Source organism: Mustelus asterias, chromosome 3 (assembly GCF_964213995.1).
Source record: "Mustelus asterias chromosome 3, sMusAst1.hap1.1, whole genome shotgun sequence".
NCBI lineage: Eukaryota > Metazoa > Chordata > Chondrichthyes > Carcharhiniformes > Triakidae > Mustelus > Mustelus asterias.
Window position 1 is genome coordinate 14,823,390 of NC_135803.1, and position 27,557 is coordinate 14,850,946.

The following is a 27,557-nucleotide window of genomic DNA, read 5'->3' on the forward strand; positions in this document are numbered from 1 at the left end:
AATGGTAAAATTTGAAATCAATAAAAATTTGGAATTAAGAATCAACTGATGACCATGAAACCATTGTCGTAAAAACCTATGTAGTTCACCAATGTCCTTCAGGGAAGGAAATCTGCCATCCTTACCCAGTCTGACCTACATGTGACTCCAGACCCACAGCAATGTGGTTGATTCTCATCTGCCCTCAGGGATAGGCAATAAATACTGGTCCAGCCAGCGATGTCCACAAACCATGAACAAATAAATATTTAAGGGGCTGAATACTGTGTAGAACCTCTTGGGATATATGGTTGACATGTAATGAATATTGTAAATATTAACTAATTGTAAATGTCGTGAGTAACATACTGTATTGAAAGAAATAGACCTGTTTTACACATGATGTAATGGAAATTTTGAACAGTAATTTTATGAATAAAGTATAATTTTTGGAAAAAATACTTAAATACATTGAGGAGGAGTGCAAAGTCTACAGATACATTTCCTGTTCACACTGAAGCCAAAACATATACCTGTTTTATCTGAAATAACATGTTTGATCATTTTTAGCCTGAGCTTTATTCTAGAATCATAGAATCCTACAGTGCAGAAGGAGGCCGTTCGGCCCATCGAGTCTGCACTGACCACAATCCCACCCAGGCCCTATCCCCATAACCCTATGCATTTACCCTTGCTAGCCCCCCTGACACTAAGGGGTAATTTAGCAGAGCCAACTCATCTAACCCGCATTTCTTTGGACTGTGGGAGGAAACCGGAGCACCCGGAGGAAATCCACGCAGACACGGGGAGAATGTGCAAACTCCACACAGACAGTGACTCAAGCAGGGAATCGAACCTTGGTCGCTGGCGCTGTGAGGCAGCAGTGCTAACCACTGTGCCACCATGTCGCCCTAAAGTGGTAAAGTGTATATTCAATATGTCATTTGAAGACGAGAGGAATCACATTTTGTTATGTATTGTATTCCTGAAAGGTGGTGTATCGCGGTAATGGATCTTTGATTGATCAGTGGGTATCATAAATTCATCAGTTCATAAGATGTAGAAGCAGAATTAGGCCATTCAGCCCATCGAGTCCACTCCGCCATTCGATCATGGCTGATATGCTCCTCATCCCCATTTTCCTGCCTTCTCCCCATAACCCTTCAACCCATTACCAATTAAAAATCTGTCTAGCTCCTCCTTAAATTTACTCACTGTCCCAGCATCCACCGCACTTTGGGGGAGCGAATTCCACAGATTCACAACCCTTTGTGAGAAGTAGTTTCTCCTCAACTCTGTTTTAAATTTGCTACCCCTTACCTCTCGTCCTAGAATGCCCCACCAGCGGAAGTATCCGCTCCACGTCTACTTGATCCATACCTTTCATCAGCTTGAATACCTCAATTTGATCTCCCCTCATTCTTCTAAATTTCAGAGAGTGTAGACCTAAACTGTTCAATCTCTCTTCATACGATAAACCCCTCATCTCTGGAATCAATCTAGTGAACCTCATTATCATTAGCCAGATATTGGGCTGTTAGAGATACTCCTAATGGTACATTTATTGAGATTGTCATTGATGGTCAATATCTTGCATAATTCCCTAAGATAGAGCAGTGTGTGTTACAGAGGTAGGATGGCAGGAGATCCACAAGAATTGGGGTGGGAGGTCACAGTGACATATAATCATGCCTACTTATCATTACATATTCACCAAATACACTAATTGTTAATTTTTTTCACAGCCACTTTGCGTATTATTTTCTTGATGGTAACTATTGTCTCTTTATTGAAGTTTATTGATAAAGAATCTGAGAAGTTGTTTCAGCCTGCTGCCTACACTCTGCCAAATGTTGGACTACCGACTATCCTGGCTTATAAACAGGAATCCAAAGAGAAACCAATTGACTACAATGCTATACGGCCCAAGGTACTTTCAGTTCCATGTTCTTCCTGCATTGAATTATACCTCAGGATTGTGGTATGCCCTGGAGGTTGAGGCTATGATGTGGCGATGCCGGCGTTGGACTGGGGTAAACACAGTAAGAAGTTTAACAACACCAGGTTAAAGTCCAACAGGTTTATTTGGTAGCAAAAGCCACAAGCTTTCGGAGCTTTAAGCCCCTTCTTCAGGTGAGTGATACCTGAAGAAGGGGCTTAAGGCTCCGAAAGCTTGTGGCTTTTGCTACCAAATAAACCTGTTGGACTTTAACCTGGTGTTGTTAAACTTCTTACTGGGTTGAGGCTATACCAGATTAATAAAATATGAGAAATTATTTTCTTATATGTAAAAGAAAGACAGAGTTGAACTTTACAGTTTTTTTTGGTTTCCTTTGAACATGTTCCAAGGCACCTTACATCCAATTTCTATTGTAGGAACTGCAGCAGCCAGTGTCCCAGAAACAGAAACCAGAACATTACAAGCTCATTTGTTTTATTCAATGGTGCTGTTGATGGGATAAATGTTAGCCCAGGAGAATTCTTCAGCCGTGCATCAATTGGTGGCACTCTCAGCTCTGGGCCCAAAGGTTGTGAATTCAATCTCACTCTGGGGACTTAAGTACAAAAATCTAGGCTGATACTCCAGCGCAGTGCTGAGGCAGTGCGGTATTACTGGACTGTCTTCCGAATGAGACATTAGAACAAACGCCTTTCTTTCAGGCAAGTGTAAAAGACAGTGGACTGTAACCTCCTGGTTCCCCAGAGTCGGATTGGGTGGGGTACCCCAAAGGTGTGCTGGCGAATCCCTCTCCGATGTTCCCAGGTAAGCATTTACCTGGCAACTTCCCCTGGACAAATCCGACAAAGTGATTTAAATAGCTCACTTTGGATGGTTTCACCAAGGTTATGCTAATAGTAACTAAAGCAATTTCTAAAGTAGCTTCTGCATAAATATTTTAAATGCCTAGACCGATATCCACACAGGACTCGCCCCCCCGCCCCCCCCCCCCACCAACCCATAACCCTCAAGAGGACAGCCACCCTGTCCACACACCCCTCCCTCCATCAACTAACCACTTCCCCACAGGAAGTGGTGTCCAATCAGCCATGATTAGATTGAACGGCAGAGCAGGTTCAATGGGCTGAATGGCCTACTCTTGGTCCGATGTTCTTATGTTTCTATTCTCTCTCCCCAACCCCCCTCCCCCCCATATGATTCCCCCGACACCTCAACTCCCTCCACCTCACTGACGCTAGGCCCGACTCTCATCCCCAACCTGACCTGTCTACCTGGCTGGACATGCCTGCCCATCTCACCTGCCTCACACTCACCAACTCAACACCCTCACCCAACCCAATGCCCAGCCTGGCTGGATCCCAACCCTGGATCCAACCCTCAGACCCGACATGACCCAGCCGGATCCCTCTCTCTCTGATATCTGATCCTCACCCCTCCCCAATGTCCAGATCCACCACCCACCCCCCCCCCCCCCCCACCCCCCCACTCCGATGTCCAAGCCCCCAGCCACCCACCTAACCGACCTCCGACTCCCCTGACCTTCGACTCCCTGACCTCTAATCCCTCTCCCAACCTCTGAATGGGAACTGGGGCAGCCCGGTGGCACAGTGGTTAGCACTGCTGCCTCACAGCACCAGGGAACCGGGTTCGATTCCCGGCTTGAGTCACTGTCTGTGTGGAGTTTGCACATTCTCCCCGTGGTCTGCGTGGTTTCCTCCGGGTGCTCTGGTTTCCTCCCACAGTCCGAAAGACGTGCTGGTTAGGTGCATTGGCCGTGCTAAATTCTCCTTCAGTGTACCCGAGCAGGTGCTGGATTGTGGCAACTAGGGGATTTTCACAGTAACTTCATTGCAGTGTTAATGTAAGCCTACTTGTGACTAATAAATAATAAATAAACTTGGGGCACCCACAACTTTCTTACTCAAGTACTACAACTGAGCCATAACTGCATGTTCTGTTATAAAGCATCCAAAAACAGCAGATCTGCTGATTTCAATGCCATTGCTGTATCCACTCTCCCAAACCTTGTTTCTTCACCGTCTTGGTTATTTGCCTCTGAGGTTGTTGCTTCTCTGGCAGGGTAACACCCAACACCATTTCCCTCTTGCAAAGAATGCAGAAGGTGACAAAGTGTTCACGGATCCTATCCTTGGGACATAATAGAGCGGCAAGGTGGCACAGTGGTTAGCACTGCTGCCTCACAGCGCCAGGGACACGGGTTCGATTCCAACCTTGGGTAACTGTCAGTACGGAGTTTGCGCGTTCTCCCCGTGTCTGCGTGGGTTTCCTCCAGGTGCTCCGGTCCCCTCCCACAGTCCGGGTTAGGTTGATTGGCCATGCTAAATTGCCCCATAGTGTCAGGGGGATTAGCAGGGTAAAGAGGTTGGGTTACGGGGATAGGGCCTGGGTGGGATTGTTGTCGGTGCAGACTCGATGGGCCGAATGGCCTCCTTCTGCACTGTAAGGGTTCTATGATTCTATAATTGATGTAAGCCTGACACTTCACAAATCTCTTAACTCTTTGTGCAGTTGAAATCAGCATCAAGCAACGTTTTAGAATTAATTTAGAATGAAAATGCTGTTTTTAAAAAAAGAAAATAATTGAGTGGTAACTGAGTATCGTTTAATTCATGTAACTAATTAACACAAAGAAAGCTTTTAATCAGAATGTTTAATTCACTATCTGAGAGTAACTAGATTACAAATAATTGAAACTGACTTGAAAAATACCCACACTGTTCAGTTGCTGGTTATATTTGTATAAGTTTCTTAGTAATTTTAAAACAACTATTTTTGAATGCTTTAAAATGTTTCCATGTAGGACAATGTACCTCTCAAAAAAATCTTAACTTTAAGCACGTTTGCATAGACATTTGGGCGGCACGGTGGCACAGTGGTTAGCACTGCCGCCTCTCAGTGCCAGGGACCTGGGTTCAATTCCGGCCTCGGATGACTGTGGAGTTTTGCATGTTCTCTCTGTGTCTGCGTGGGTTTCCTCCGGGTGCTCCGGTTTCCTCCCACAGTCCAAAGATGTGCGGGTTAGGTTGATTGGCCATGCTAAAATTGCCCCTTAGTGTTCTGGGATGCGTAGATTAGAGGGATTAGTGGGTAAAATATGTAGGGATATGGGGGTAGGGCCTGGGTGGGATTGTGGTCGGTGCAGACTCGATGGGCCGAATGGCCTCTTTCTGTACTGTAGGGTTTCTATGATAATCACATGGCTGAGCAGGAATTTCTCCCACTCTTACTGCCTGCCATTGGTTTGTGTTAGAAAGATTTTGGTGGTTGAAGCTCAACCTGTTTGGCTTTGTTATGAACACAACTTCCTTGGCCATCAAATCCCGGGGTGGGACTTGAACGTGCAGCTTCTGGCTTAGAGCCAGGGAGACGACTCACTGCACCACAGGATCTCCATTCAAAGACCTGTAAACCGGCATCATTAACAGGAATGTTGCTTTATTTGATCTCGACTTGGGGCCAGTTTAGTGGTGGGGCCTGATTTCGCTGCATTGACTATTGAACCAGCATAAAAGATTGCAATAAAGATGCACATTAGTAGATTTGGGATTCACGCATTTACATCCGGAATTCCCTAATCATTTGCCATTAGGATTGCCAAATGTGATTAAATGTATTCCAGGAGGCTTCGTCACATGACTGGTTCCCATGCTCCATGATGTGGAGATGCCGGCATTGGACTGGGGTCCATTCCAATCATTATCTTGTAAATTGAGTTTGTGTCTGTATATGCCCTGTTTGTGAACACAAGTCCTCACTCACCTGGTGAAGGAGCGAGACTCCGAAAGCTTGCGCTGCCAAATAAACCTGTTGGACTTTAACCTGGTGTTGTGAGACTTCTTACTGTCCCATGCTCCAGCCATTAGTCGGCCAACACATCCGCCCTTGTGACATATGGGCTTCCTACACCAATGGGAAAGCAAAAAGACTCATTACCCAACTGGATGATGTTTGTCTGTCAGACAAACATTTTCCCCCTCCAATTTTCAATGTTTTTATATCTGGTAAAGAGAACTGGTCAAAGAAAATGCCAGAAGAGCCCTATATTTTTTAACGTCCCGGTGATTTTTCTCCAGGTTTGCACACAGCGTTGTCCTGGAGATTGATCTTCACCTCTTGAAAACTCCAGGCCAATCCCCGAGGATTGGCAAGACTGTTTCATAGCATCAGAGAATCCCTACAGTGAAAAAGGAGGCCATTCAGCCCGTCAACTCTGCACCAACTCTCTGAAAGATTATCTTTCCCAGGCCCCCTTCACCCACCCTATCCCCTTAACCCCATGCATTTACCATGGTCAATCCACCTAACCTGTGCATCTTTGGACTAGTTGCCCTGGTTTGGCTGATTCTGCCTGGTTTGCATTGATGTAACTAATGGAAATTCTGCCCTGAGGTGTATTTTCCAATCAATACAGTTTTGGCACAAATTTGCTGATGTGACGTTTCCCTCTTCGCATTAACGATGTTTTGTTCTGAGTTTGTTAAGTGATCAAATAGAAACCGTGCCTGTAAATATACCGGTTATTTGCTGTCTTATTTTGTGCGGGATTTTCTTATTGGCCACAGCAGTGATGCTTATCGAAGCCCATCTAACGCTTTATGTCACAAGGTTTGTCTGGAAGTTCCCATCCACTCGACACCATTCGTTGGGAGTTTTTTGGGATCAGAGGTTTCTCCTGATTGTTTATAGAATCATAGAATCCCTACAGTGCAGAAGGAAGCCATTTGGCCCATCGAGTCTGCACCGACCCACTTTTATAAAAAATCTTGCCGAGGCCCTATCCCCATAACCCCACATATTTGCCGTGGCTAATCCCCCTAGCCTACACACCTTAGGACACTAAGGGGAACGGTGGCACAGTGGTTAGCACTGCTGCCTCACAGCGCCAGGGACCCAAGTTCGATTCCTAGCTTGGGTCACTGTCTGTGTGGAGTTTGCACATTCTGCCTGTGTCTGTGTGGGTTTCCTCCAGGTGCTCTGGTTTCCTCTCACAGTCCAAAGATGTGCGGGTTAGGTGGATTGGTCATGCTAAATTGTTCCTTAGTGTCAGGGGGATTAGCTGGGGTAAATGCATAAGGTTATGGGGATAGGGCCTGGGTGGGATTGTGGTCGGTGCAGGTGCGATGGACCAAATGGCCTCCTTCTGCACTGTCGAGATTCTTTGACTCAATTTAGAATGACCAATCCACCTAACCTGCACTTCTTGAGATACTAAGGGGCAATTTAGCATGGCCAATCAACCTAACCTGAACAACTTTGGACTGTGGGAGGAAACCGGAGCACCCGGAGGAAACCCACACAGACACGGGGAGAATGCAAACTCTACACAGACAGTGACCCAAGACCGGAATTGAACTTGGGTCCCTGACGTTGTGAGGCAGCAATGCTAACCACTATGCCACCCATCTTGAGCCTGTGACTTAGGATTAGCAGAAATCCTGTCTCCTCAGTAATTCCGCCAATCCTCAGTGTGAGTGAGACAAATCCCTCCTCCTGCAGGAAATTCCCAGTGAAAATGTGTCTTTTTTAAAACATAATGGTGTAGTGTTTCAAATTGCATCATACTAAATAAGGTAATTGGCTAGATTCTCTATTAGAGCAAGACAATTGGTTATATGTGGCTCGAGGGCCACTACTCTGCAAGTGTGGGGTAAGGCAAGGAGGCAGGCCTCCATGAGAAGGTTCACTAGATGGATGTTATGGTTCAGGTTAGAAACTCCAAAGTGTTTTATGAAGCCCCCCCTGAATCATAAGTTTTGCATTTTGAATTTGGCTAGAATAAGCATGAGATGTTTCACTTCAGGTATGATCCAAGTGACCCACTAGGGAGCTTGTATCAAACAAAGTTTATTTAAAAATATAGTTAACATGTATAGTAAGAAAATTAGCAAGACTTTTTATTAATTACAAACAAGGAACAAACAATCATGATAATGTATAACCCTTAATGGATATATATTTTATATATATATATATATATAAGCTGTCCCAATCACAACCAACCTCCGTAGACAAAAGAACCTTTTGACAGGTTTAACACAGCACAGACTAATGCTCACGTGATACTGGGATTGAGGCCATTCATTGAATTCTGCTGTCAAATGCTCTTGAGACTCAGAACAGTTTGAAGACAAGACAGCTTCCCCAAAACACCGGACAGACTCTGGTCCAACCCTCAACAACAGCAGGTTTTCACCCTTCAGGAAAACAAGATCTTGTTTCCAGCTAACCAACAGAATTTTCAAAACAACAGGGAGAGAGAGGAAAAACACTTCTTTTTAGCTTGTTGACCCTTCTAAAACTCAAAATCCAACCTGCAGCTCCAAACTGAAACCAAAAATAAAATCCCTGTCACCTGAGCTTCACAAATTTTTTTTCTCCGCCCAACAACGTCATCACCTAAGGCTGTGAGCATGAATTTTTAAAAAACTCTTAAAGGTACATTAGCATCACAAGGGGTTGATGAGTGAGTTGAGATTAAACAGTTTTGGCTTATACTCGCTGGAGTTTAGAAGGATGAGAAGGGATCTGATCGAGGTATATAAAATTTTAAAAGAGATTGATAGAGTAAACATTGACCAAATGTTTCCTCTTATGGGGCAACCTAGAACAAGAGATCACAGGTATAGGTTGAGAGGCGGTAGATTTAAATCTGAGATGAGGAGGAACTACTTCTCGCAGAGGGTGGTGAATTTGTGGAACTCGCTGCCCCATAGCGCGGTGGAGTCTAAATCACTGAATGGTTTCAAGACATATTTCTAAGAAAAAAAGGGATAAGAGGATATGGGGAACAAGTGGGGAGGTGGATTTGAGACCAGGGAGAGATCAGCCATGATCTGATTGAGTGGAGGAGCTGGCTCAAAGGGTTGAATATGCCTCCTTCTGCTCCTAATTCCTATGTTCCTTTGTTCCTATGATCTACCACAGCCATCACAGGCATTGGACCCCTGATTTTGGTGTAATTCTGTATCACACTGTAGCCATCTGACCAACAGAGCTAAATGATCCCCATGCCATGAGGCAATTCCATGACCCCACATTCCCAGTGGGGGAAGGGAGCCATCCACACGTGGAGTGTGGGGCTGAAAGGAAGAACTACAGCAACACCCTGTTACCAATTTTCTCACCTGCATTCTATGCAAAGTTGGCTCCCTCCCGGGATTGTTGAACCGCCTCTGTGCAGTTATTCAACACTGGCTCATCTAAAATAAGCAAAATACTGCGGATGCTGGAATCTGAAACAAGAACAGAGGATGCTGGAAAAACTCAGGAGGTTTGGCAGCTTCTGTAGGGAGAGAAAGCAGAGTTAATGTTTCGAGTCTGTTTGGCTCTTCATTGGAACTAAAGAGAGGGAGAATTGTTTTGGATATTAAACTGTAGATCATATAGGTTTACAACATGGAAACAGGTCCTTCGGCCCAACTTGTCCATGCCGCTCAGGTTTTACCACTAAGCTAGTCTCAATTGTCCGCATTTGGCCCATATCTCCCTATGCCCATCTTACCCATGTAACTGTCTAAATGCTTTTTAAAAGACAAAATTACACCCGCCTCTAGTACTGCCTCTGGCAGCTCGTTCCAGACACTCAGCACCCTCAGTGTGAAAGAATTACCCCTCTGGACCCTTTGGTATCTCTCCCCTCTCACTTAAACCTGTGCCCTCTAGTTTTAGACTCCCCAACCTTTGTAGATGCGAGAGATTGCAACATTAAGAGCAAAAGACAAGTGGCTTGGTGTGGGAGGGGGAGGGGGGTTTGCATTGAGGTAATACATGAATGGGATATTTTAAAAAGGGGGGAGTTTAAGGTGGAGAAGAAAGTTCACAGTCTAATGTTGTTGGAGTCAATGTTGAGGCCTGAGGGCCATAAAGTGCTTCATCGGACGACTGGCTCATGGTTTCGCAGTCAAACAAGACCATAAGACCATAAGACATAGGAGCGGAAGTAAGGCCATTCGGCCCATCGAGTCCACTCCACCATTCAATCATGGTTGATTTCAACTCCATTTACCCGCTCTCTCCCCATAGCCCTTAATTCCTATAAGAGACCAACAAGGGACCAATCAAGGAGAGCATGTTGAAAAATAAGTTGCTGAGCCCACTTTACAATTCTGCGCCTCTTAGCAATGAGGGATAGAAGTCTAGGAAGGGCTAGTCCCCTCAATCCTGCAACAATGCCCTCATCCAAGCAGGAGGAGAAAGTAACACATACAGAAGTGGCATTTACACAAAAGCAATGTTTATTTAAATTCTTAATAATATAATTTTGCTGTCTTAAATTTAGGTCAAGAGTGATTGGTTGCACAAACAGAAGGAACTTCATGATGTGAAGGAGTATTGGCAATGGAAAAGGAACATGTTGGTAAGTATGATGGTCTCTGATGCTAACACTGAACGTAACTGTTTCACCAAAAGAGAAAATGCTGGAAAATCTCAGCAAGTCTGGCAGCATCTGTAAGGAGAGAAAAGAGCTGATGTTTCGAGTCCAGATGACACTTTGCCAAAGCTAAAAGACATAGAAAGTGGGAGATATTTATACTGCAGGGGGAGGGAATGAAAGATGAGTCATTGCCACAAAAACCAGGGAAAAGGCTGCTAATGGCAGCCCATAGAGAGAATAAAGGGTGTGAATGGCCAAACGGCAGAAAAGCTGAAATCAGAGGGTAAGCTGTGACAGATGAAGATTTGGGGGGAAGTGGGGGGGGGGGGCGGTGGGAGAGAGGTAAAATGGAGAAAAAGGGGGAAAGGGGAAGCAAAGGGGGAGAAAAGGTAAGGAAAGGGGGGATAAAATAAACTGTTTCATTATTAGTTGAGCTCTATACCAGCAAACCAATGCATTTAACAGCCAGGATGTGGAGATGCCGTGTTGGACTGGGGTAAGCACAGTAAGAAGTCTCACAACACCAGGTTAAAGTCCAACAGGTTTATTTGGTAGCACAAGTTGTGCTACCAAATAAACCTGTTGGACTTTAACCTGGTGTTGTGAGACTTCATACTTTAACAGCCAGTCCATTGTAATAATAATTCATTTCATTACCAACATACCTCAGCCCCACCGTATCACATTCCCAGCTTAAAACAGCACTGTCAAGAGTGGGTAGGAAAAACTATTATCCCACTGACTAAGGATGGGACTCTTAACGATTCCCACTTTTGACATTTTAACTCTGTGTTGGAGAAGGTATTGGAAAATGATAGCAGCCCTCACATTTCATGGCAGAGGACGCAGGGCGTTTGGTGTGAGAAATGGAAATATCACATTGTCTCCCAAAGGGTTTTCCTCTCCAATGAGGGTTGAGGAGGGGGTATTATGAAGAATGGATGTAAAAGCCTTGCGTTCTCCAGCAGTGATAATCTTCACAGTGAAATAAAATCCTCTGTCCCCCCTACCCCCCCAACTCCAGAATAAAGTGATTGAAATGGCACCGAGACTACTGTGCGTGGTTTTTTATTGTGTAACTGAGTTCATGCTCCTCATTTCCTTACATGGATCGATCCTCATCTTGGTCAAAGGGAGGTGTAAGCAGAGGCAGTCAGGGCAATTTTAACCTCACCCGCCCACCGGGGAATTGATGGGCAGATGGAAAACTGGCATTCCACCCAATCCTGTGGATATCTGATGGGAAGGGGGTTAAAGTTGTTTTCCTACGGTATGTTCTCATGTGCCTCCTACATAAGAACATAAGAAATAGGAGCAGGAGTAGGCCATCTAGCCCCTCAAGCCTGCTCCGCCATTCAATTAGATCATGGCTGATCTGATAGTGGGTTCAGTTCCACTTACCCGCCTGCTCACCATAATCCTCAATTCCCTTAATGGTTAAAAATCTATCTATCTGTGACTTAAACACATTTAACGAGGTAGCCTCTACTGCTTCATTGGGCAGAGAATTCCAAAGATTCACTACCCTCTGGGAGAAGAAGTTCCTCCTCAACTCTGTTCTAAATTGACTCCCTCGTATTTTGAGGCTATGCCCCCTAGTTCTTGTTTCCATTGTAAGTGGAAATAACCTTCTACCCTGTCTAGCCCCTTCATTATCTTATATGTCTCTATAAAATCTCCCCTCAACCTTCTAAACTCCAATGAGTACAGGCCCAGTCTACTCAATCTCTCCTCAGAAGCCAACCCCCTCATCTCTGGAATCAACCTGGTGAACCTTCTCTGTACCCCCTCCAAAGCTAATATATCCTTTCTTAAATAAGGGGACCAAAATTGTACAGTACTCTAGTTGCGGCCTCACCAGTACCCTGTACAGTTGCAGCATGACCTCCCTGCTTTTATACTCCATCCCTCTCGTGATAAAGGCCAACATTCCATTTGCCTTCTTGATTACCTGCTGCACCTGCAAACTGTGTTTTTGTGATTCATGCACAAGGACCCCCAGCCCCCTCTGCACAGTAGCATGTTGTAATTTTTCACCGTTTAAATAACAGTCCATTTTACTATTATTCCTTCCAAAGTGGATAACCTCACACTTACTAACGTTATACTCCATTTGCCAGATCCTTGCCCACTCACTTAGCCTATCCAAATCTCTCTGCAGACTCTCTGTGTCCTCCACGCAATTTGCTTTCCCACTCATCTTTGTGTCATCCGCAAACTTTGTTACCCTACACTCAGTCCCCTCCTCCAGATCGTCTATGTATATGGTAACTAGTTGAGGCCCCAGCACCGATCCCTGCGGCACGCCGCTAGTCACTGATTGCCAACCGGAAAAGCACCCATTTATTCCGACTCTCTGCTTCCTGTTAGATAGCCAATCCTCAATCCACGCTAACACTTTACCCCCAACTCCGTGTACCTTTATCTTTTGCAGCAACCTTTTGTGAGGCACCTTATCGAATGCCTTCTGGAAATCTAAATACCACCACATCCACCGGTTCCCCTCTGTCAACTGCCCTCCTTATATCCTCAAATAATTCCAGTAAATTAGTCAAATTAGTCCTGTGGGCTGCTTGCAGAAGTGGCAGACCACTCCGATGCCTTGATTAGACTGATGGGAGAATACTGGGGGCAATAGAATCATAGAGGTTTACAGCGTGGAAACAGGCCCTTCGGCCCAACTTGTCCATGCCGCCCTTTTTTTTAAACCACTAAGCTAGTCCCATATCCCTCTATACCCATCCTACCCATGTAACTGTCTAAATGCTTTTTAAAACAAAATTGTACCGGCCTCTGCTACTACCTCTGGCAGCTCGTTCCAGACACTCACCACCTTCTGTGTGAACAAATTGCCCCCTTTTGTATCTCTCCCCTCTCACCTTAAACCTATCCCCAATGGGGAGGAAATGATGACATTAAGGAAACTCTGGGAGGGGAGGGTAGGGGCTTGGTCAGAATGAAAGGCACACTGCCTGTTATGTTTCTGGGTTGATCAAGACCGTTATTATTCTGCATCGTTGATGTTGGGATTGAGTGAATGGTCGAGGCAGTTCAACGAAATCTTCCGGCAACCGTGGCTTCAACCCAAAAGGGGATGCATTCGGCTTATTGGACACTCAGTTTAGTCTTTGATATCAATGTCAACGTTCACACAGAGAAGTCGCAAATGTTAAGTTGATATATTGGTGGGGATTCTAATGCTGAGAGCGGTGTAGGAGGTTTTGTTTGTGGATGTAAGATGGAGAATGCGGAAAAATGTTGCACTTTCCAGCACTGCACAACAATGAGCACTGCCTAACTCAGCAGCCACCACTACCTAACTCCGCCCCAACCCCCAAGAGGAATGAGAAAATAAAAGTACGTGGATAACAGTTTTGTCATTCCAAGCTCCTGAGTCACGTGCCAAAGTGGATTCAATTCATGAGGGTGGCACAATGGTTAGCATGGCTGCCTCACAGCGCCAGGGACCTGGGTTCCATTCCAGGCTGGATCGCTGTCTGTGTGGAGTTCGCACCTTCTCCCCGTGTCTGCGTGGGTTTCCTCCGGGTGCTCCGGTTTCCTCCCACAGTCCAAAGATGTGCGAGTTAGGTGGATTGGCCATATTGAATTGCCCCTTAATGTCAGGGGGACTAGCAGGGTAAATGGGGATAGGGCCTGGGTGGAATTGTGGTTGGTGCTGACTCGATGGGCCAAATGGCCTCCTTCTGCACTGTAGGATTCTATGATCACACTTTTACCAGATTCTGGATTAGCTTCTCGCTAAATTGAGCCTTCTCTGTTTTGTAAACACGGAAGTGAGGAAGTTACTAAGTGTCCCCAGCTGATTGCTGTCTGTTCTCCATTAACTCACTGTTCTTTCCCCAATCAGTTAACTAACCTCAGGATACCTTATTGTTCTGTTCAATATTCACCTCAGTTTTGAAGATAGATTGGTGAAGTTCGGTCTGTTCTCCTGACAGAAAAGAAGGCTGAGAGGAGATTTGATTTGATGGAGTTATTCAAAATCATGAGGGCTCTGGACAGAGTAAATAGGAAGAAAGTTTTCACACCTGTGCAAGGACGGAGAACGAGAGGGCGCTGATTGAAAGTAAATAGTAAAAGAAGCAAACGTGATATGAGGAAGTTGTCTTGACACAGCGAGTGCTTCAGGTTTGGGATGCACTGCCCGAGAGAGTGGTGGAGGCAGATTCAATCAAAGCGTCACAAAGAGAATTAGACTATTACCTGAAAAGGGAGAATGTGCAGGGTTACGGGAGAAGGTGGTAGAATGGAACTCATTCGATGATCTGGTATAGACTAGATGGACCAAATGGCCTCCTTATGTGCCAGAACAATTCTGTGATACATTTTGACATTGCTCTTCATGCTCCTTTGATTCCCTTATCTCCGAATCTCCTTTCTTAGCTTGTTTGGTTCTCTTTCATTTTTTCTTTACAACCTATGGACCCCAAATGCTCTCCCTTTCAAATTTGGTTTGAAACAGAAGCAGGCCATTCAGCCTCTTGAGCCTGAAATCAGAACGTGACGGATCTTCACCTCAATGTTTTGTTTCATTCATTCATGGGACATGGGCATCGCTGGCTGGCCAGTATTCATTGCCCGTCCCTAGTTACCAGAAGGCTTTTGAGAGTCAACCACATTGCTGTGACTCTGGAGTCACATGTAGGCCAGACTGGGTAAGGATGGCAGATTTCCTTCATTAAAGGACATTAGTGAACCAGATGGGTTTTTCCAACAATCAGCAATCGTTTCATGGTCATCAGTAGATTCTTAGGTCCAGATATAATTTTTTTATTGAATTCAAATTCCACCATCTGCCATGGCGAGATTCGAACCCGGGTCCCCAGAACATTAGCTAAATTTCTCAATTAATAGCGGGGAGGCGATGGTTAGGTGGTATTATCTCTAGACTATCAATCCAGAAACTCAGCTAATGTTCTTGGGACCTGGGTTCGAATCCTGCCATGGCAGTTGGTAGAATTTGAATTCAATAAAAATATCTGGAATTAAAAATCTACTGATGACAATGAAACCATTGTTGGAAAAACTCATCTGGTTCACTAATGTCCTTGAGGGAAGGAAATTGGCCATCCTTACCTGGTCTGGCCTACATGTGACTCCAGTGCCACCGAAATGTGGTTGACTCTCAACTACCCTCCAAGGGTAAACTAGACATGGATAATAAATGCTGGCCAACCAGTGACACCCATGTTCCACAAATGAATTTTTTAAAAGTCTAGGTCATTGCCTCCCCACAACTCCATTGACCCCTTCTTTGCTCCCAATCCCTTGACACCCTTCCCTAATAAAAATCTATCCATCCCAGAGTTGAGCCTCACCATCCCCACAACTTTATGGGGGAAACTATTCTCTGTCCTTTGTGTGAAGAAGTGCCTCTTGATTGACCCTCAGCAGAATTAATTAGAGGAAAACTGGGCGCGGGGCTTTGTTCATGAGATACTTCCATCATTATTTATGAAAATATCTTGCTTCCCTAGGTTGAGGCAGTGAAACTTTCCACCAGGCAGCCTAAGTGGGACCAGTTTAGAAAGTCAGTGGTAAGTGCGATTTCTCACACCCAACAGGAACAGCACTGGTTAATAAAAATCTTGTTATGTAAATTCAGTGATTTCAAAACTGGGGTGGGAGCTAACTTCAGATATACCTCTCCGTCCAAGCTTTAGACTGAAGACAAGCATTTGTTTCAAACAAAGAACAAAGAAAATTACAACACAGGAACAGGCCCTTCGGCCCTCCAAAGCCTGCACCGACCATCTGAACTAAAACCCCCTACCCTTCCGGGGACCATATCCCTCTATTCCCATCCTATAAATGTATTTGTCAAGATGAAAGTCATTATCGTATCTGCTTCCACTACCCCCCCCCCCCCCCACCCCCCCCCCCCAACCCCCGCCCCGCCCGCCCCGGCAGCAAGTTCTAGGCACCCACCACCCTCTGTGTAAAAAAAACTTGCCTCGTACATCTCCTAATGTGTTAATCCTGGTGCATCAGCTCCCTCCCCATCAAGATATTCCTCATGGAAAAGCAAAATACTGCAGACACTGGAAATCTGAAATAAAATCAGCAAGTGTTGGAAATACTCAGCAGACTAGGCAGCGTCCGAGCAGTCCTGAGTGACGCTAAGACATTCCAAGAACCAGGTCCCTGCACTCAAATGACACAGAGCACTGCAGTATCCTAACACTGTGCTTCACTCTGTTACACACCTCAAAATGCTGTGAGAATTGCAACTGACCCATCTGATTTCTTCTGTAGGTATCAGTTGGATTTGACTTGTGCCAATTTTGTGGCAAAAACTTAAAGCCCTTACCTACCCCCAAACAACTGAGCACAGAGGTATATGAAAAGGTGAGTACATTAGTCTTATCTCCTTTTCCCATTTTTAGTTCGTTTCTCCATGTCTCTGTGACCTCTAGTCTGTGGAGGCTGTGGATTTTGAATGGTGTTTCTGAAGGAGCCTTTGCAAGTTGCTGCTGTGTATTGGACATTACACCCTGCTGCCAATGTGTGCGGGCCTTCAGGAGACTACTTCAATCTATCCCTGAAACCTAACCTTTCTCACAACCATAACTTCCAGCTCATCTGAAACTCTGATCAGTCCTATATTCCCAGAATTGAGAAGAATGAGGGATAATCTCACTGAAGTGTATACAATTCTGACGGAGCTTGACAGGGTAGATGGAAGGAGGATGTTTCCCTGGCTGGGGGACCTAGAACCAAGGTAATGTCACTAGACTTGTAATCCAGAGGCCCTGGGGGATACAGGTTCAAATCCCACTTATGGAAATTGGTTCAATTTAAATTCAGTTAATAAATCTTGAAATAAAAGTCTGGTCTTGGTAATGACCACGAAACTGTCATGAAAAGTTAACATTGATTAGTCGCAAGCAGTCTTACATTAACACTGCAATGAAGTTACTGTGAAAATCCCCTAGTTGCCACAGTCCAGCGTCTGTTCGAGTCAATGCACCCTAACCAGCACGTCTTTCAGAATAAGAATTCATGAAGGAAAATATATATTTCTGGATCAACCTGGCTACTTTATAAAGTTATCATTTATCTTAAAATGGACAATGGCTTTACTGTGACATACCTGACTCGGCATGACTCATGTCAGGGGGAGGAATTTTTAGCCTTTAGACAACAGGAGGGAGTTGTTGCATGGGATTTTCCAGCCGCGCTCCTCCCAAGACCGGAGAATCCGGTCCAAGGTCAATGGACCTTTGCATGGTCCGTGTCATAAGAACACGCTACTGTCCCGCCCGCTACTATTCCCGTGGTAGGCGGGATGGGAAAATTCCACCCATTATCTCTAAAAAGGTGCTAATGCCTGTTTCTAATGTTCTTTTCTCCTATCCCGACCTGTGAGGACCATTCTTGCTGTCCTACATCAGTTCCTGGTCTCTCAGTAAGTCGCATTTAAAAATCCCCACTTTTGCATTTAAATCCCTTTCAGGGTCCTTCCTTTCCCTATCTCTATAGCATTCCTGCCACTCTCTTAAACCCTCCATACCTCTTGTGCGTCCCTCTTCCAGCTTTAGCCCCACCACTAGTTCCCATTCTCCAGAATTCCCTCCCTAAACCCCTCCGCTTACCTCTCCACCTTGTGGACCCTTCTTAAATTCCACCTCTTTAAAGATTTTAAGTCGTTATTCGCTGCCATCCCTAGTCTCACATCCTTTCTCCTTCTACCTGTGTTAGATACTTAATCCATTCGTGCAGTTCTGGTCCCCACATTACAGGAAGGATGTGGAGGCTTTGGAGAGGGTGCAGAGGAGGTTTACCAGGATGTTGCCTGGTATGGAGGGGAGATCCTATGAGGAGAGGCTGAGGGATTTGGGATTGTTTTCGCTGGAAAGGCGGCGGCTAAGAGGGGATCTTATTGAAACATATAAGATGATTAGAGGTTTAGATAGGGTGGATAGTGATAGCCTTTTTCCTCTGATGGAGAAATCCAGCACGAGGGGGCATGGCTTTAAATTGAGGGGGGGTAGTTATAGAACCGATGTCAGGGGTAGGTTCTTTACCCAGAGGGTGGTGAGGGATTGGAATGCCCTGCCAGCATCAGTAGTAAATGCGCCTAGTTTGGGGGCGTTTAAGAGATCCGTAGATAGGTTCATGGACGAAAAGAAATTGGTTTAGGTTGGAGGGTCACAGTTTTTTTTTTTTTTAACTGGTCGGTGCAACATCGTGGGCCGAAGGGCCTGTTCTGCGCTGTAATGTTCTATGTTCTATGTTCTATTCAACTCAGCTTCAGAACAGACTGCATCCAGGCATCTCCCGACATCAATCCCAACCTAGCTCTCAGGAGAGATATAGAAGTTTCTCACTCCTGCGAGGTTTATTTTCCCCGTTGATGAAATATTTGCTGTTGCTTAGTGTCTCCCTGAATGAGACTCAGATCAAGAAAAAAAAACATGCGGAAACCCATGCATATGAATCCACGGTCCCTCCACTCCAACCTCACAATGCGTCGCAGAATAATGTGATGTTTTGGGTGGCACAGTGGTTAGCACTGCTGTCTCACAGCGCCAGGGACTCGGGTTCGATTCCCAGCTTGGATCAGTCTGTGTGGAGTTTGCACATTCTCCCCGTGTCTGCATGGGTTTCCTCCGGGTGCTCCAGTTTCCTCCCACAGTCTGAAAGACATGCTGGTTAGAGGTGCATTGACCCGAACAGGCACCAGAATGTGGTGACAAGGGGAATTTCACAGTAAGTTCATTGCAGTGTTAATGTAAGCCTTACTTTTGACTAATAAATAAACTTTAAGTAGCTAATCCTATCTGCCTGTGTCTGTGTGGGTTTCCTCCGGGTGCTCCGATTTCCTCCCAGTCCGAAAGACGAGCTGGTTAGGTGCATTGGCCGTGCTAAATTCTTCCTCAGTGTACCCAAACAGGCGCCGGAGTGTGGCGACCATGGGATTTTCACAGTAACTTCATTGCAGTGTTAATGTAAGCCTATTTGTGACACCAATAAATAAACTTTAAAACTGAAAAGGCTTTTCTGTTGGATATAAATAAATCACAGCAGCTAATGCTGTCTATGGTGAAACTTACAAACCTTTAACGAGTGTGCGATTTCTTTTGATTCCTTTGCAGCTCTTCTGCTGTAAACAATATCAGGACTTGTTTGAGTTCCTCATGAGGGAAGAAGAACTAACGAGATTGAAAACCAGTTTGGAAATGATTGATATCTCGCCTCACCTCCCGTTTAGCAGCCTAATCGAGAGGGAACAAGCCAAGGAGAAAGCAGCAATGAGGTCATTTACTCCCTCTCGTATCTGTTTATGTTTCGTTTCGAAACTCAACTTGGAGCAATATTCCTTATTGTCAATAAAACACAAAATAATCAGGCTGATCACATGATTCGCTGCAGCCAATTCAATTGTTGGAAAATGACACAACTAGATGACTACTGTTAGTGTTTTATTAATTTGTGGGTCACGTGCGTCGCTGACTGGCCAGCATTTATTGCCCATCCCTAGTTGTCCTTGCTCAGAGGGCAGTTGAGAGTCAACCACATTGCTGTGGCTCTAGAGTCACATGTAGACCAGGTAAGGGTGGAAGATTTCCTTCCCTAAAGGGCATTATTGAACCAGATGGATTTTTCCGACAATCGACAATGGTTTCATGGTCATCAATAGATTCTTAATTCCAGATATTTTTTGCGGAATTCAAATTCCACCATCTGCCATGGTGGGATTCGAACTCGGGTCTCCAGAACATTAGCTGAGTTTCTGGATTAATAATCTAGCAATAATACCTCTAGGCCATCATCTCTCCCATAGTGTCCTGGACAAAATCCTCAAGTACATTATGAAGCCAGACTAGACCCCAACAATTTTTCTATTTTGGTATAAATGTGAGGAAAGGATACTTCCTCCAGGAGTAATTCCACTGCCAAATTATGGATCTTTTATCAAAACAAGCTTTATTCATAACACAGCTTATATATAACTCTCGCAAAATGAAGCAGCTTAACTCTTAACAGTTGAACAATCTTTAACTATGAAAAGAAACAACTCTAATTTCTATCTTTCAGTTCCAAATAAGCAACATTCTTCTTACAGATTTAAAACCCACTTTGAATATAGTTAGCAATCACAAATATACTTACTATAATGAGCGTAGACAGCTGTTGCGTTTTCAGAGAGATATAAAGCGGAGTTTTACGGCCTCACTCATCCCGAAACTATAAAATCCTGCCCGAGGTCAATGGACCGTTCCATGGTCCACCCCTCATCCATTCCAATTCCCGTGGTGGGCAGGACCGTAAAATTCTGGTAATAGAGCTTTAAGAAGCCTGCAAAACTCTCTCCTAACTTCAACCCGAACAGCCAAACTCCAAAGCCTTTCTGCAAAAGCCTGTTTCTTTCCATTACAAATGCATGTTTGCACATTAACCAGAACATCACATGACCCTGTCAATCATTCTAATCTGAAATCCCAAGGAATTTAAGTAAACAAAAGTCCATTAACTCTACTTAAGGTTGCAGGATTGAAATGAGCAATTATTCTGCTCTCCCAGCATCTGAGCTGTATTCCTACCAGACATACTGACTACCTGTAGAAAAAAGCTGAACTTTGAAACATACTCCTAAAACATAAAAAAGACACACAATATACATACATATCATTTGCACACTTTCATAACACTGTGTGATCAATATTAGCTGATTAATTTGTTCACAAGTCTTTTAAAAGCATTATTTCTGTTTTGTTTGGAGGTAGATTAGTCCATTCCCCCATGGGTTTTTTATTCATATTAAGATTCGGGACCACGCGTAGTCCTAATGGTAGAGAGCAGGATAATACCTGGACTAGTGAATTAATTCAGTTCCCATTTTAACCTCACACACACTGATATTTGTACAATACTCTGATTTATTATTACTGATAACTAAATAGCAAAGCTGGCAGCAGCTGCGAAAGCCAATTTATTGGGAGCATTGAACTTTCTCTGGAGTGAAGCCAAGGAAATGTTGTGGTGGCCTCATTGGTGGTGATAATTACTGTGAAAATGGAGAAAAGTTGACACAACTGTATGACCAAAACTGGAAGTTAGATTTATACCGGGGTGGGATTTTCTGGCCATTCCCTGCGGTGAAGAGCGCGAACAGTAGGAACCCCGCTGACAGCAATGGAACTGAATATTCCCATTGTTGGCCAATGGTGGGCTGCTTCCACAGGGTGGTAGGAGGGGTGGGAATCCTGCCCCAGATGTATGTGGAGACTAGATTTTTAATTTTAAGATAATACCTCCTCAGGTACAAAAATGCTTTGCTTACAGATAACTTTCATCAATTTTACTGCTACCCTAAAGGCTTTGAGATCAGATCAGGAATATTGTGTATCTTTTTTTATTCATTCGTGGGACATGGGAGTCGCTGGCTGGGCCAGCATTTATTGCCCATCCCTAGGTCCCCTTGAGAAGGTGGTGGTGAGCTGCCTTCTTGAATCGCTGCAGTCCATGTGCTGTGGGTTGACCCACAATGCCGTTAGGGAGGGAATTCCAGGATTTTAACCCAGCGACTGTGAAGAAATGGCGATATATTTGCAAAATGGCCTCCCAACCATTGACTCTGTCTACACTTCCCGCTGCCTCGGCAAAACAACTCGCATAATTAAGGACCCCGGACATGCTCTCTTCCACCTTCTTCCGTCGGGATAAAGATACAAAAGTCTGAGGTCACGTACCAACCGACATAAGAACAGCTTCTTCCCTGCTGCTGTCAGACTTTTGAATGGACCTACCTTGCATTAAGTTGATCTTTCTCTACATCCTAGCTATGACTGTAACACTACATTCTCTCGTTTCCTTCTCTATGAACGGTATGCTTTGCCTGTACAGCGTGCAAGAAACAATACTTTTCACTGTATGTTAATACATGTGACAATAATAAATCAAATCAAATCAAAAAGTCAGGATGGTGAGTGGCTTGGAAGGGAACCTCCAGGTGGTGGTGTTCCCATGTATCTGCTGCCCTTGTCCTTCTAGATGGAAGTGGTCATGGGTTTGGAAGATGCTGTCTTAGGATCTTTGGTGAATTGCAGTACCGTATTGGCAGTTCAGAGAATACTAGACTAACACCAGGAATGGGCGGATTGTCTTCTGAGGAAAGGTTGGAGAGGTTAGGTCTGTATCCACTCGAGTTTAGAAGAGTAAGAGGCAACTTGATCGAGACCTTTAAGATCCTGAAGGGTATTGACAGGGTGGATGTGGAGAGGACGTTTCCCCTTGTCGGAGAGTCTAGAACTCGAGGGTCACGACTTAAAAATAAGGGGTTGCTCATTTAAGACGGAGATGAGGAGAAATGTTTTCTCTCAGAGGACGGTGAGTCTCTGGAACTCTCTTCCTCAAAAGGCAGTGGAAGCAGAGTCTTTGAATATGTTTAAAGCAGAGCAAGAGAGATTCTTGATGAACAAGGGGGTGAAAGGTTATCGGGGGTTGGCAGGAAGGTGGAGTTGTGGTTACAATCAGATCAGCCATGATTTTACTGAATGGCGGAGCAGGCTCAAAGAACCGAATAAGAACATAAGACCATTCAATATAGGAGCAGAATTAGGCCATTCATCTAGTCTGCTCCGTCATTCAATCATGGCTGATAAATTTCACACCCTATTCTCACGTTTTTTCTCCATAATCCTTGATCTCCTTAACAATCCAGAACCTATCGATCTCTGTCTTAAATATACTCAATGACTTGACCTCCACAGCCTTCTGTGACAATGAATTCCACAGATTCACCACCCTCTAGCTGAAGAAATTCCTCCTCATCTCAGTTCTAAAGGGTCATCCCTTTGCTCTGAGGCTGTGCCCTTGGGTCCTGGTCTCTCCGACTAGTGGAAACTCCTTCCCCTTGTCCTCTCTATCCAGGCCTTTCAGTATTCTGTAAGCTTCAATGAGATTCCCCCCTCCATCGATTATAGACCCAGAGTCCTCAAACACTCCTCAGATGCTCCTCATACCAATGGCCGACGCCTGCTCCTAATTCTTGTGTTCGTATGTTTGTATGTATCTTTTATGTTAGTTGGTCAAACTTCAATGTTTCTGTTTTGCTTTGCCAGGTTACGTGACAGAGAAATGGAAAAAATGATGAAAAAGACAAAAGAAAATCAACACCGACTTTCTGCTGGTAGGTTTCTCCTCACACGGTTCAGATTTTACTTTCCTTGTGGGTTTAAATGCTTCATTTTATTTGTATATTTTATATTTGTGACTCTGGTAAAGGTTCATAAAGTTGGGGATGATAGATTGAATTGGGGATTGGTTAATGGTTAGGAAGCACAGTTTAGAGGTAAACAGGACATTTTCAAGTTGCCAGGCTGTGACAAGTGAGGTGCCAAGGATCAGTGCTGAGGCCCCAGCTATTAACAATTTATATTAATGAGTTTGTTGAGAGTTCTAAGTTAGCTGAAAATACAAAGTTATGTGGAAGTTATGGGGTGACAAGGTGGCACAGCACCTCACAGCTCCAGGGACCCGGATTCAATTCCAGCCTTAGGTGACTGCGTGGAGTTTGCACGTTCTCCCCTTGCCTGTGTCGGTTTCCTCCAGGTGCTCAGGTTTCCTCCCATAGTCCAAAGATGTGCAAGTTAGGGGGATTGGCCATGCTGAATTGCCCCTTAGTGTCTCAAAATGTGTAAGTTAGATGCATTAACCGGGGTAAATGTGTGGGATTACGGGGATAGGGTGGGGGAGAGGGTCTGGGTAAGATACTCTGTCAGAGGATCAGTTCAGGCTCAATGGCCCAAATGGGCTCCCTCTGCACTGTAGGGATTCTATGATTCTATGAACATTAAACTATGAGCAGGACACAAAGAGGCTGTAATGGGATAGAGTGGGCAATCAGGTGGCAGATGGAGTATAACATGGTGAAATGTTTTTCTTGGCAGGAAGGATAGAAAAGCAGAACATTTTTTAGATGGTGATAAACCTTTAAATGTAGATTTTCAGAGAAACTTGGGTGTCTGCCTGTAAGCGACACAGTCAGTTAGCATGCAGTGCAGCAGTCAATTATCCAGTTGTCACATGCTTTATAATCGTTTGCAACAATTTCCCTACTGCTGGTGTCGGGTTAACAGGTCTGTGGTCCTCCTCTCTCCTCTCCTTTCTTCAATAATGTGGTTACATCTGCTACCTTCCAACAGGGGCACGGTGGCACAGTGGTTAGCACTGCTGCCTCACAATGCCAGCCAGCCGGGTTCGATTCCCAGCTCGGATCACTGTCTGTGCAGAGTCTGCGTGCCCTCCCCGTGTCTGCGTGGGTTTCCTCCGGGTGCTCCGGTTTCTTCCCGCAGTCTGAAAGACGTACTGGTTAGATGCATTGGCCATGCTAAATTCTCCCTCAGTGTATCCGAACAGACACCAGAGTATGGCAACTTGGGGATTTTCACAGTAACTTCATTGCAGTGTTAATGTAAGCCTACTCATGACACTCATGAATAAATAAACGGAGGTATACAGCATAGAAAAAGGTTTTTTTGGTCCATTGTGTCTACAATGGTCAAAGACAAACCACCCAACTATTCTAATCCCATTTTCCAGCACGTGGTCCATCTTCAGGAACTGTTTTGATTTGATTTGATTTATTATTGTCACATGTATTGGGATACAGTGAAAAGTATTGTTTCTTGCGCGCTATACAGACAGAGCATACTGTTCATAGAGTACATAGGGAAGTAGGAAAAGGAGAGGGTGCAGAATGTAGTGTTACAGTTACCGATAGGATGTGGAGAAAGATCGACTTAATATGTGATAGGACCATTCAAAAGTCTGAAGGCAGCAGGGAAGAAGCTGTTCCTGAGTAGGTTGGTACATGATCTCAGACTTGTATCTTTTTCCTGACAGAAGAAGGTGGAAGAGAGAATGTGCGTTGTGTTCTTAATTATGCTGGCTGCTTTTCCGAGGCAGTGGGAAGTGTGAACAGAGTCAATGGATGGGAAGCTGGTTTGCGTGATGGATTGGGCTACGTTCACAATCCTTTGTAGTTTTTTGCAGTCTTGGGCAGAGCAGGAGGCATACCAAGCTGTGGTACAACCAGAAAGAATGCTTTCTATGGTGCATCTGTAGAAATTGGTGAGAGTCGTAGCTGACATGCCAAATTTCCTTGGCCTCCTGGGAAAGTAGAGGCGTTGGTGTTTCAGAATCTACAGAAATTTGGAAGATAACCACCACTGCGTCACTATCCTTACAGTCATCTTGTTCAACATTCTGGGATGTAGATAATAAGGTCCAGGGGATTTATCAGTTTCCAGTCCCATTAATTTCTTGAGTGTCACACTTTACTAAAATTAATTTGTTCAGTTTCTCATTCTTGCCAGTCCTTTGATTCTTTAGTATTTCTGGGAGTTCTTTTTTGTATCTTCCTCCATAAAGACCAACACTCAGATTTGTTTGAGGCTTGACAGGATAGATGCCAAGAGATTGAATCCTCTGGTTGGAGTGTCTAGAACTAGGGACACAGTGTCAGGATAAAGAGTTGGGCCTTGATTGAGATGAGGATTTTTTTCACTCAAAAAGTTCCCAAACCCAAATGGCTCTGCTTTTCAGCTTCCAAGACTGAGGTCTTTGGACTTCAAGGGAGTCGTGGGATAGGGCAGGAAAGTAGAATTGATGACGGACAGCCATGATGTTATTGAATAATGGAATAGGCTCGAAGAATCTTCTGGTCTGCTCTGGCTCCTAGTCCTTCTGATCTTATGTGTCAAAAGGCAGGATCATTTATAGCTTGTGACTGAAATCACTCTGCGGTGTAAATGGGGTGGATTCCAGAGAACAGGTGGTTCCAAGACTCCGAGACCCAATTTCAATACAACCTTCAACCTAAAAGCACATGCCAAGAGACTGCAACTGAGACTTGCTACTTGGAAATGTGGACTGTAGACAGGAATGTCACGCTCCAGAGGCTCAGTCTGGCTGAATTTAACTTTCACCTTGCAAAAGGTGATTTGGCAGAAGAGAATCTCGAGGGAATCACAAACTTGCAGTTTTCCATCTAAGGTGATCAGGAGCTGTGTATCATGTTATGCTCTCTGCTGGACTAATAATCCCTGACCAGAAATGGGAGTCGGGATGGAGGTTTATGAAATCATGAGGGGTATGGAAAAGGTAAGTAGCCATGGTCTTTTCCCCACGGTACGGGAGTCCAAAACTAAAGGGGAAAGATCGGTTTAAGGTGAGGGGGGAAAGATTTGAAAGGGACCACTTTTTCACACAGAGGGTGGTGCGTGAATGGAATGAGCTGCCAGAGGAGGTGGTAGAGGTGGTTACAATTACTACATTTTAAAGGCATTCATAGAATTCCTACAGTGCAGAAGGCGGCCATGCGGCCCATCGAGCCTGCATTGACAACAATCCCACCCAAGCCCTATCCTTGTAACCCCGTGTAATCCCCCTGACACTAAGGGGCAATCCCACCCAGACCTGTTCCCCATAACCACAAGTATTTACCCCGCTAATCCCCCTAATTTACACATCTTGGGACACTAAGAGGCAATTTAACATGGCCAATCCACCTAACCTGCACATCTTTGGACTGTGGGAGGAAACTGGAGCACCCGGAGGAAACCGACACAGGCAAGGGGAGAATGTGCAGACTCCACACAGACAGTGACCCGAGGCCAGAATTGAACCTGGTCCCTGGCACTGTGAGACAGCAGTGCTAACCACTGTGCCACCATGCTGCCCTGGGCATTTGGACAGTTACCTGGATGGGAAAGGTTTAGAGGGATATGGGCAAAATGCAGGCAAATGGGACTAGTTCAGTTTAAGAAACCTGGTTGGCATGGACAAGTTGGGCCGAAGGAAGGGCCTGTTTCCGGGCTGTATATCTCTATGACTCAATGATAAGTTCCAGGTTGTAAGGAACGTTGGAACAGAGGAGCAGGAGTAGGCCAGGGGTATGCTGGGTATGTTGGCTGTTTTGAATTATCTCCAGTTTCTTTCCTCTGTTGCCTCACTCTCCACCATCTTGAATCAAGGACCAAAAAAGCTGACTACAATTACCTTTCACTTATCGACTTCATTGGATTTCGTGACCTTAAAAGAAACCCATGTGGACGATGGAGATTGGGATAATATTTTAACAGAAGCAGGGGATGATATATTCAGTTGGAACAAGGTATGCGTAGAGATGTTTAGTCACATATGAGTGTTTATTGAGAGAATTTTACATAATAGCACACATAATGTACCTTGCAG

General features: G+C 44.8%; 1 protein-coding gene across 1 annotated transcript in view; it reads left to right on the plus strand.

Annotated features, from left to right (window-relative positions):
* The window catches only part of LOC144485918 (glutamate-rich protein 6), a 55,563-nt gene that overhangs the window by 23,650 nt on the left and 4,356 nt on the right, over nucleotides 1-27,557 (plus strand). Inside the window, exons 6-12 of the mRNA XM_078203985.1 lie at nucleotides 1,775-1,909; nucleotides 10,239-10,316; nucleotides 15,833-15,892; nucleotides 16,611-16,703; nucleotides 19,454-19,614; nucleotides 23,423-23,490; nucleotides 27,338-27,477. Coding sequence (XP_078060111.1) covers nucleotides 1,775-1,909; nucleotides 10,239-10,316; nucleotides 15,833-15,892; nucleotides 16,611-16,703; nucleotides 19,454-19,614; nucleotides 23,423-23,490; nucleotides 27,338-27,477 — 735 coding nt within the window. The remainder of the gene's footprint in view (nucleotides 1-1,774; nucleotides 1,910-10,238; nucleotides 10,317-15,832; nucleotides 15,893-16,610; nucleotides 16,704-19,453; nucleotides 19,615-23,422; nucleotides 23,491-27,337; nucleotides 27,478-27,557) is intronic.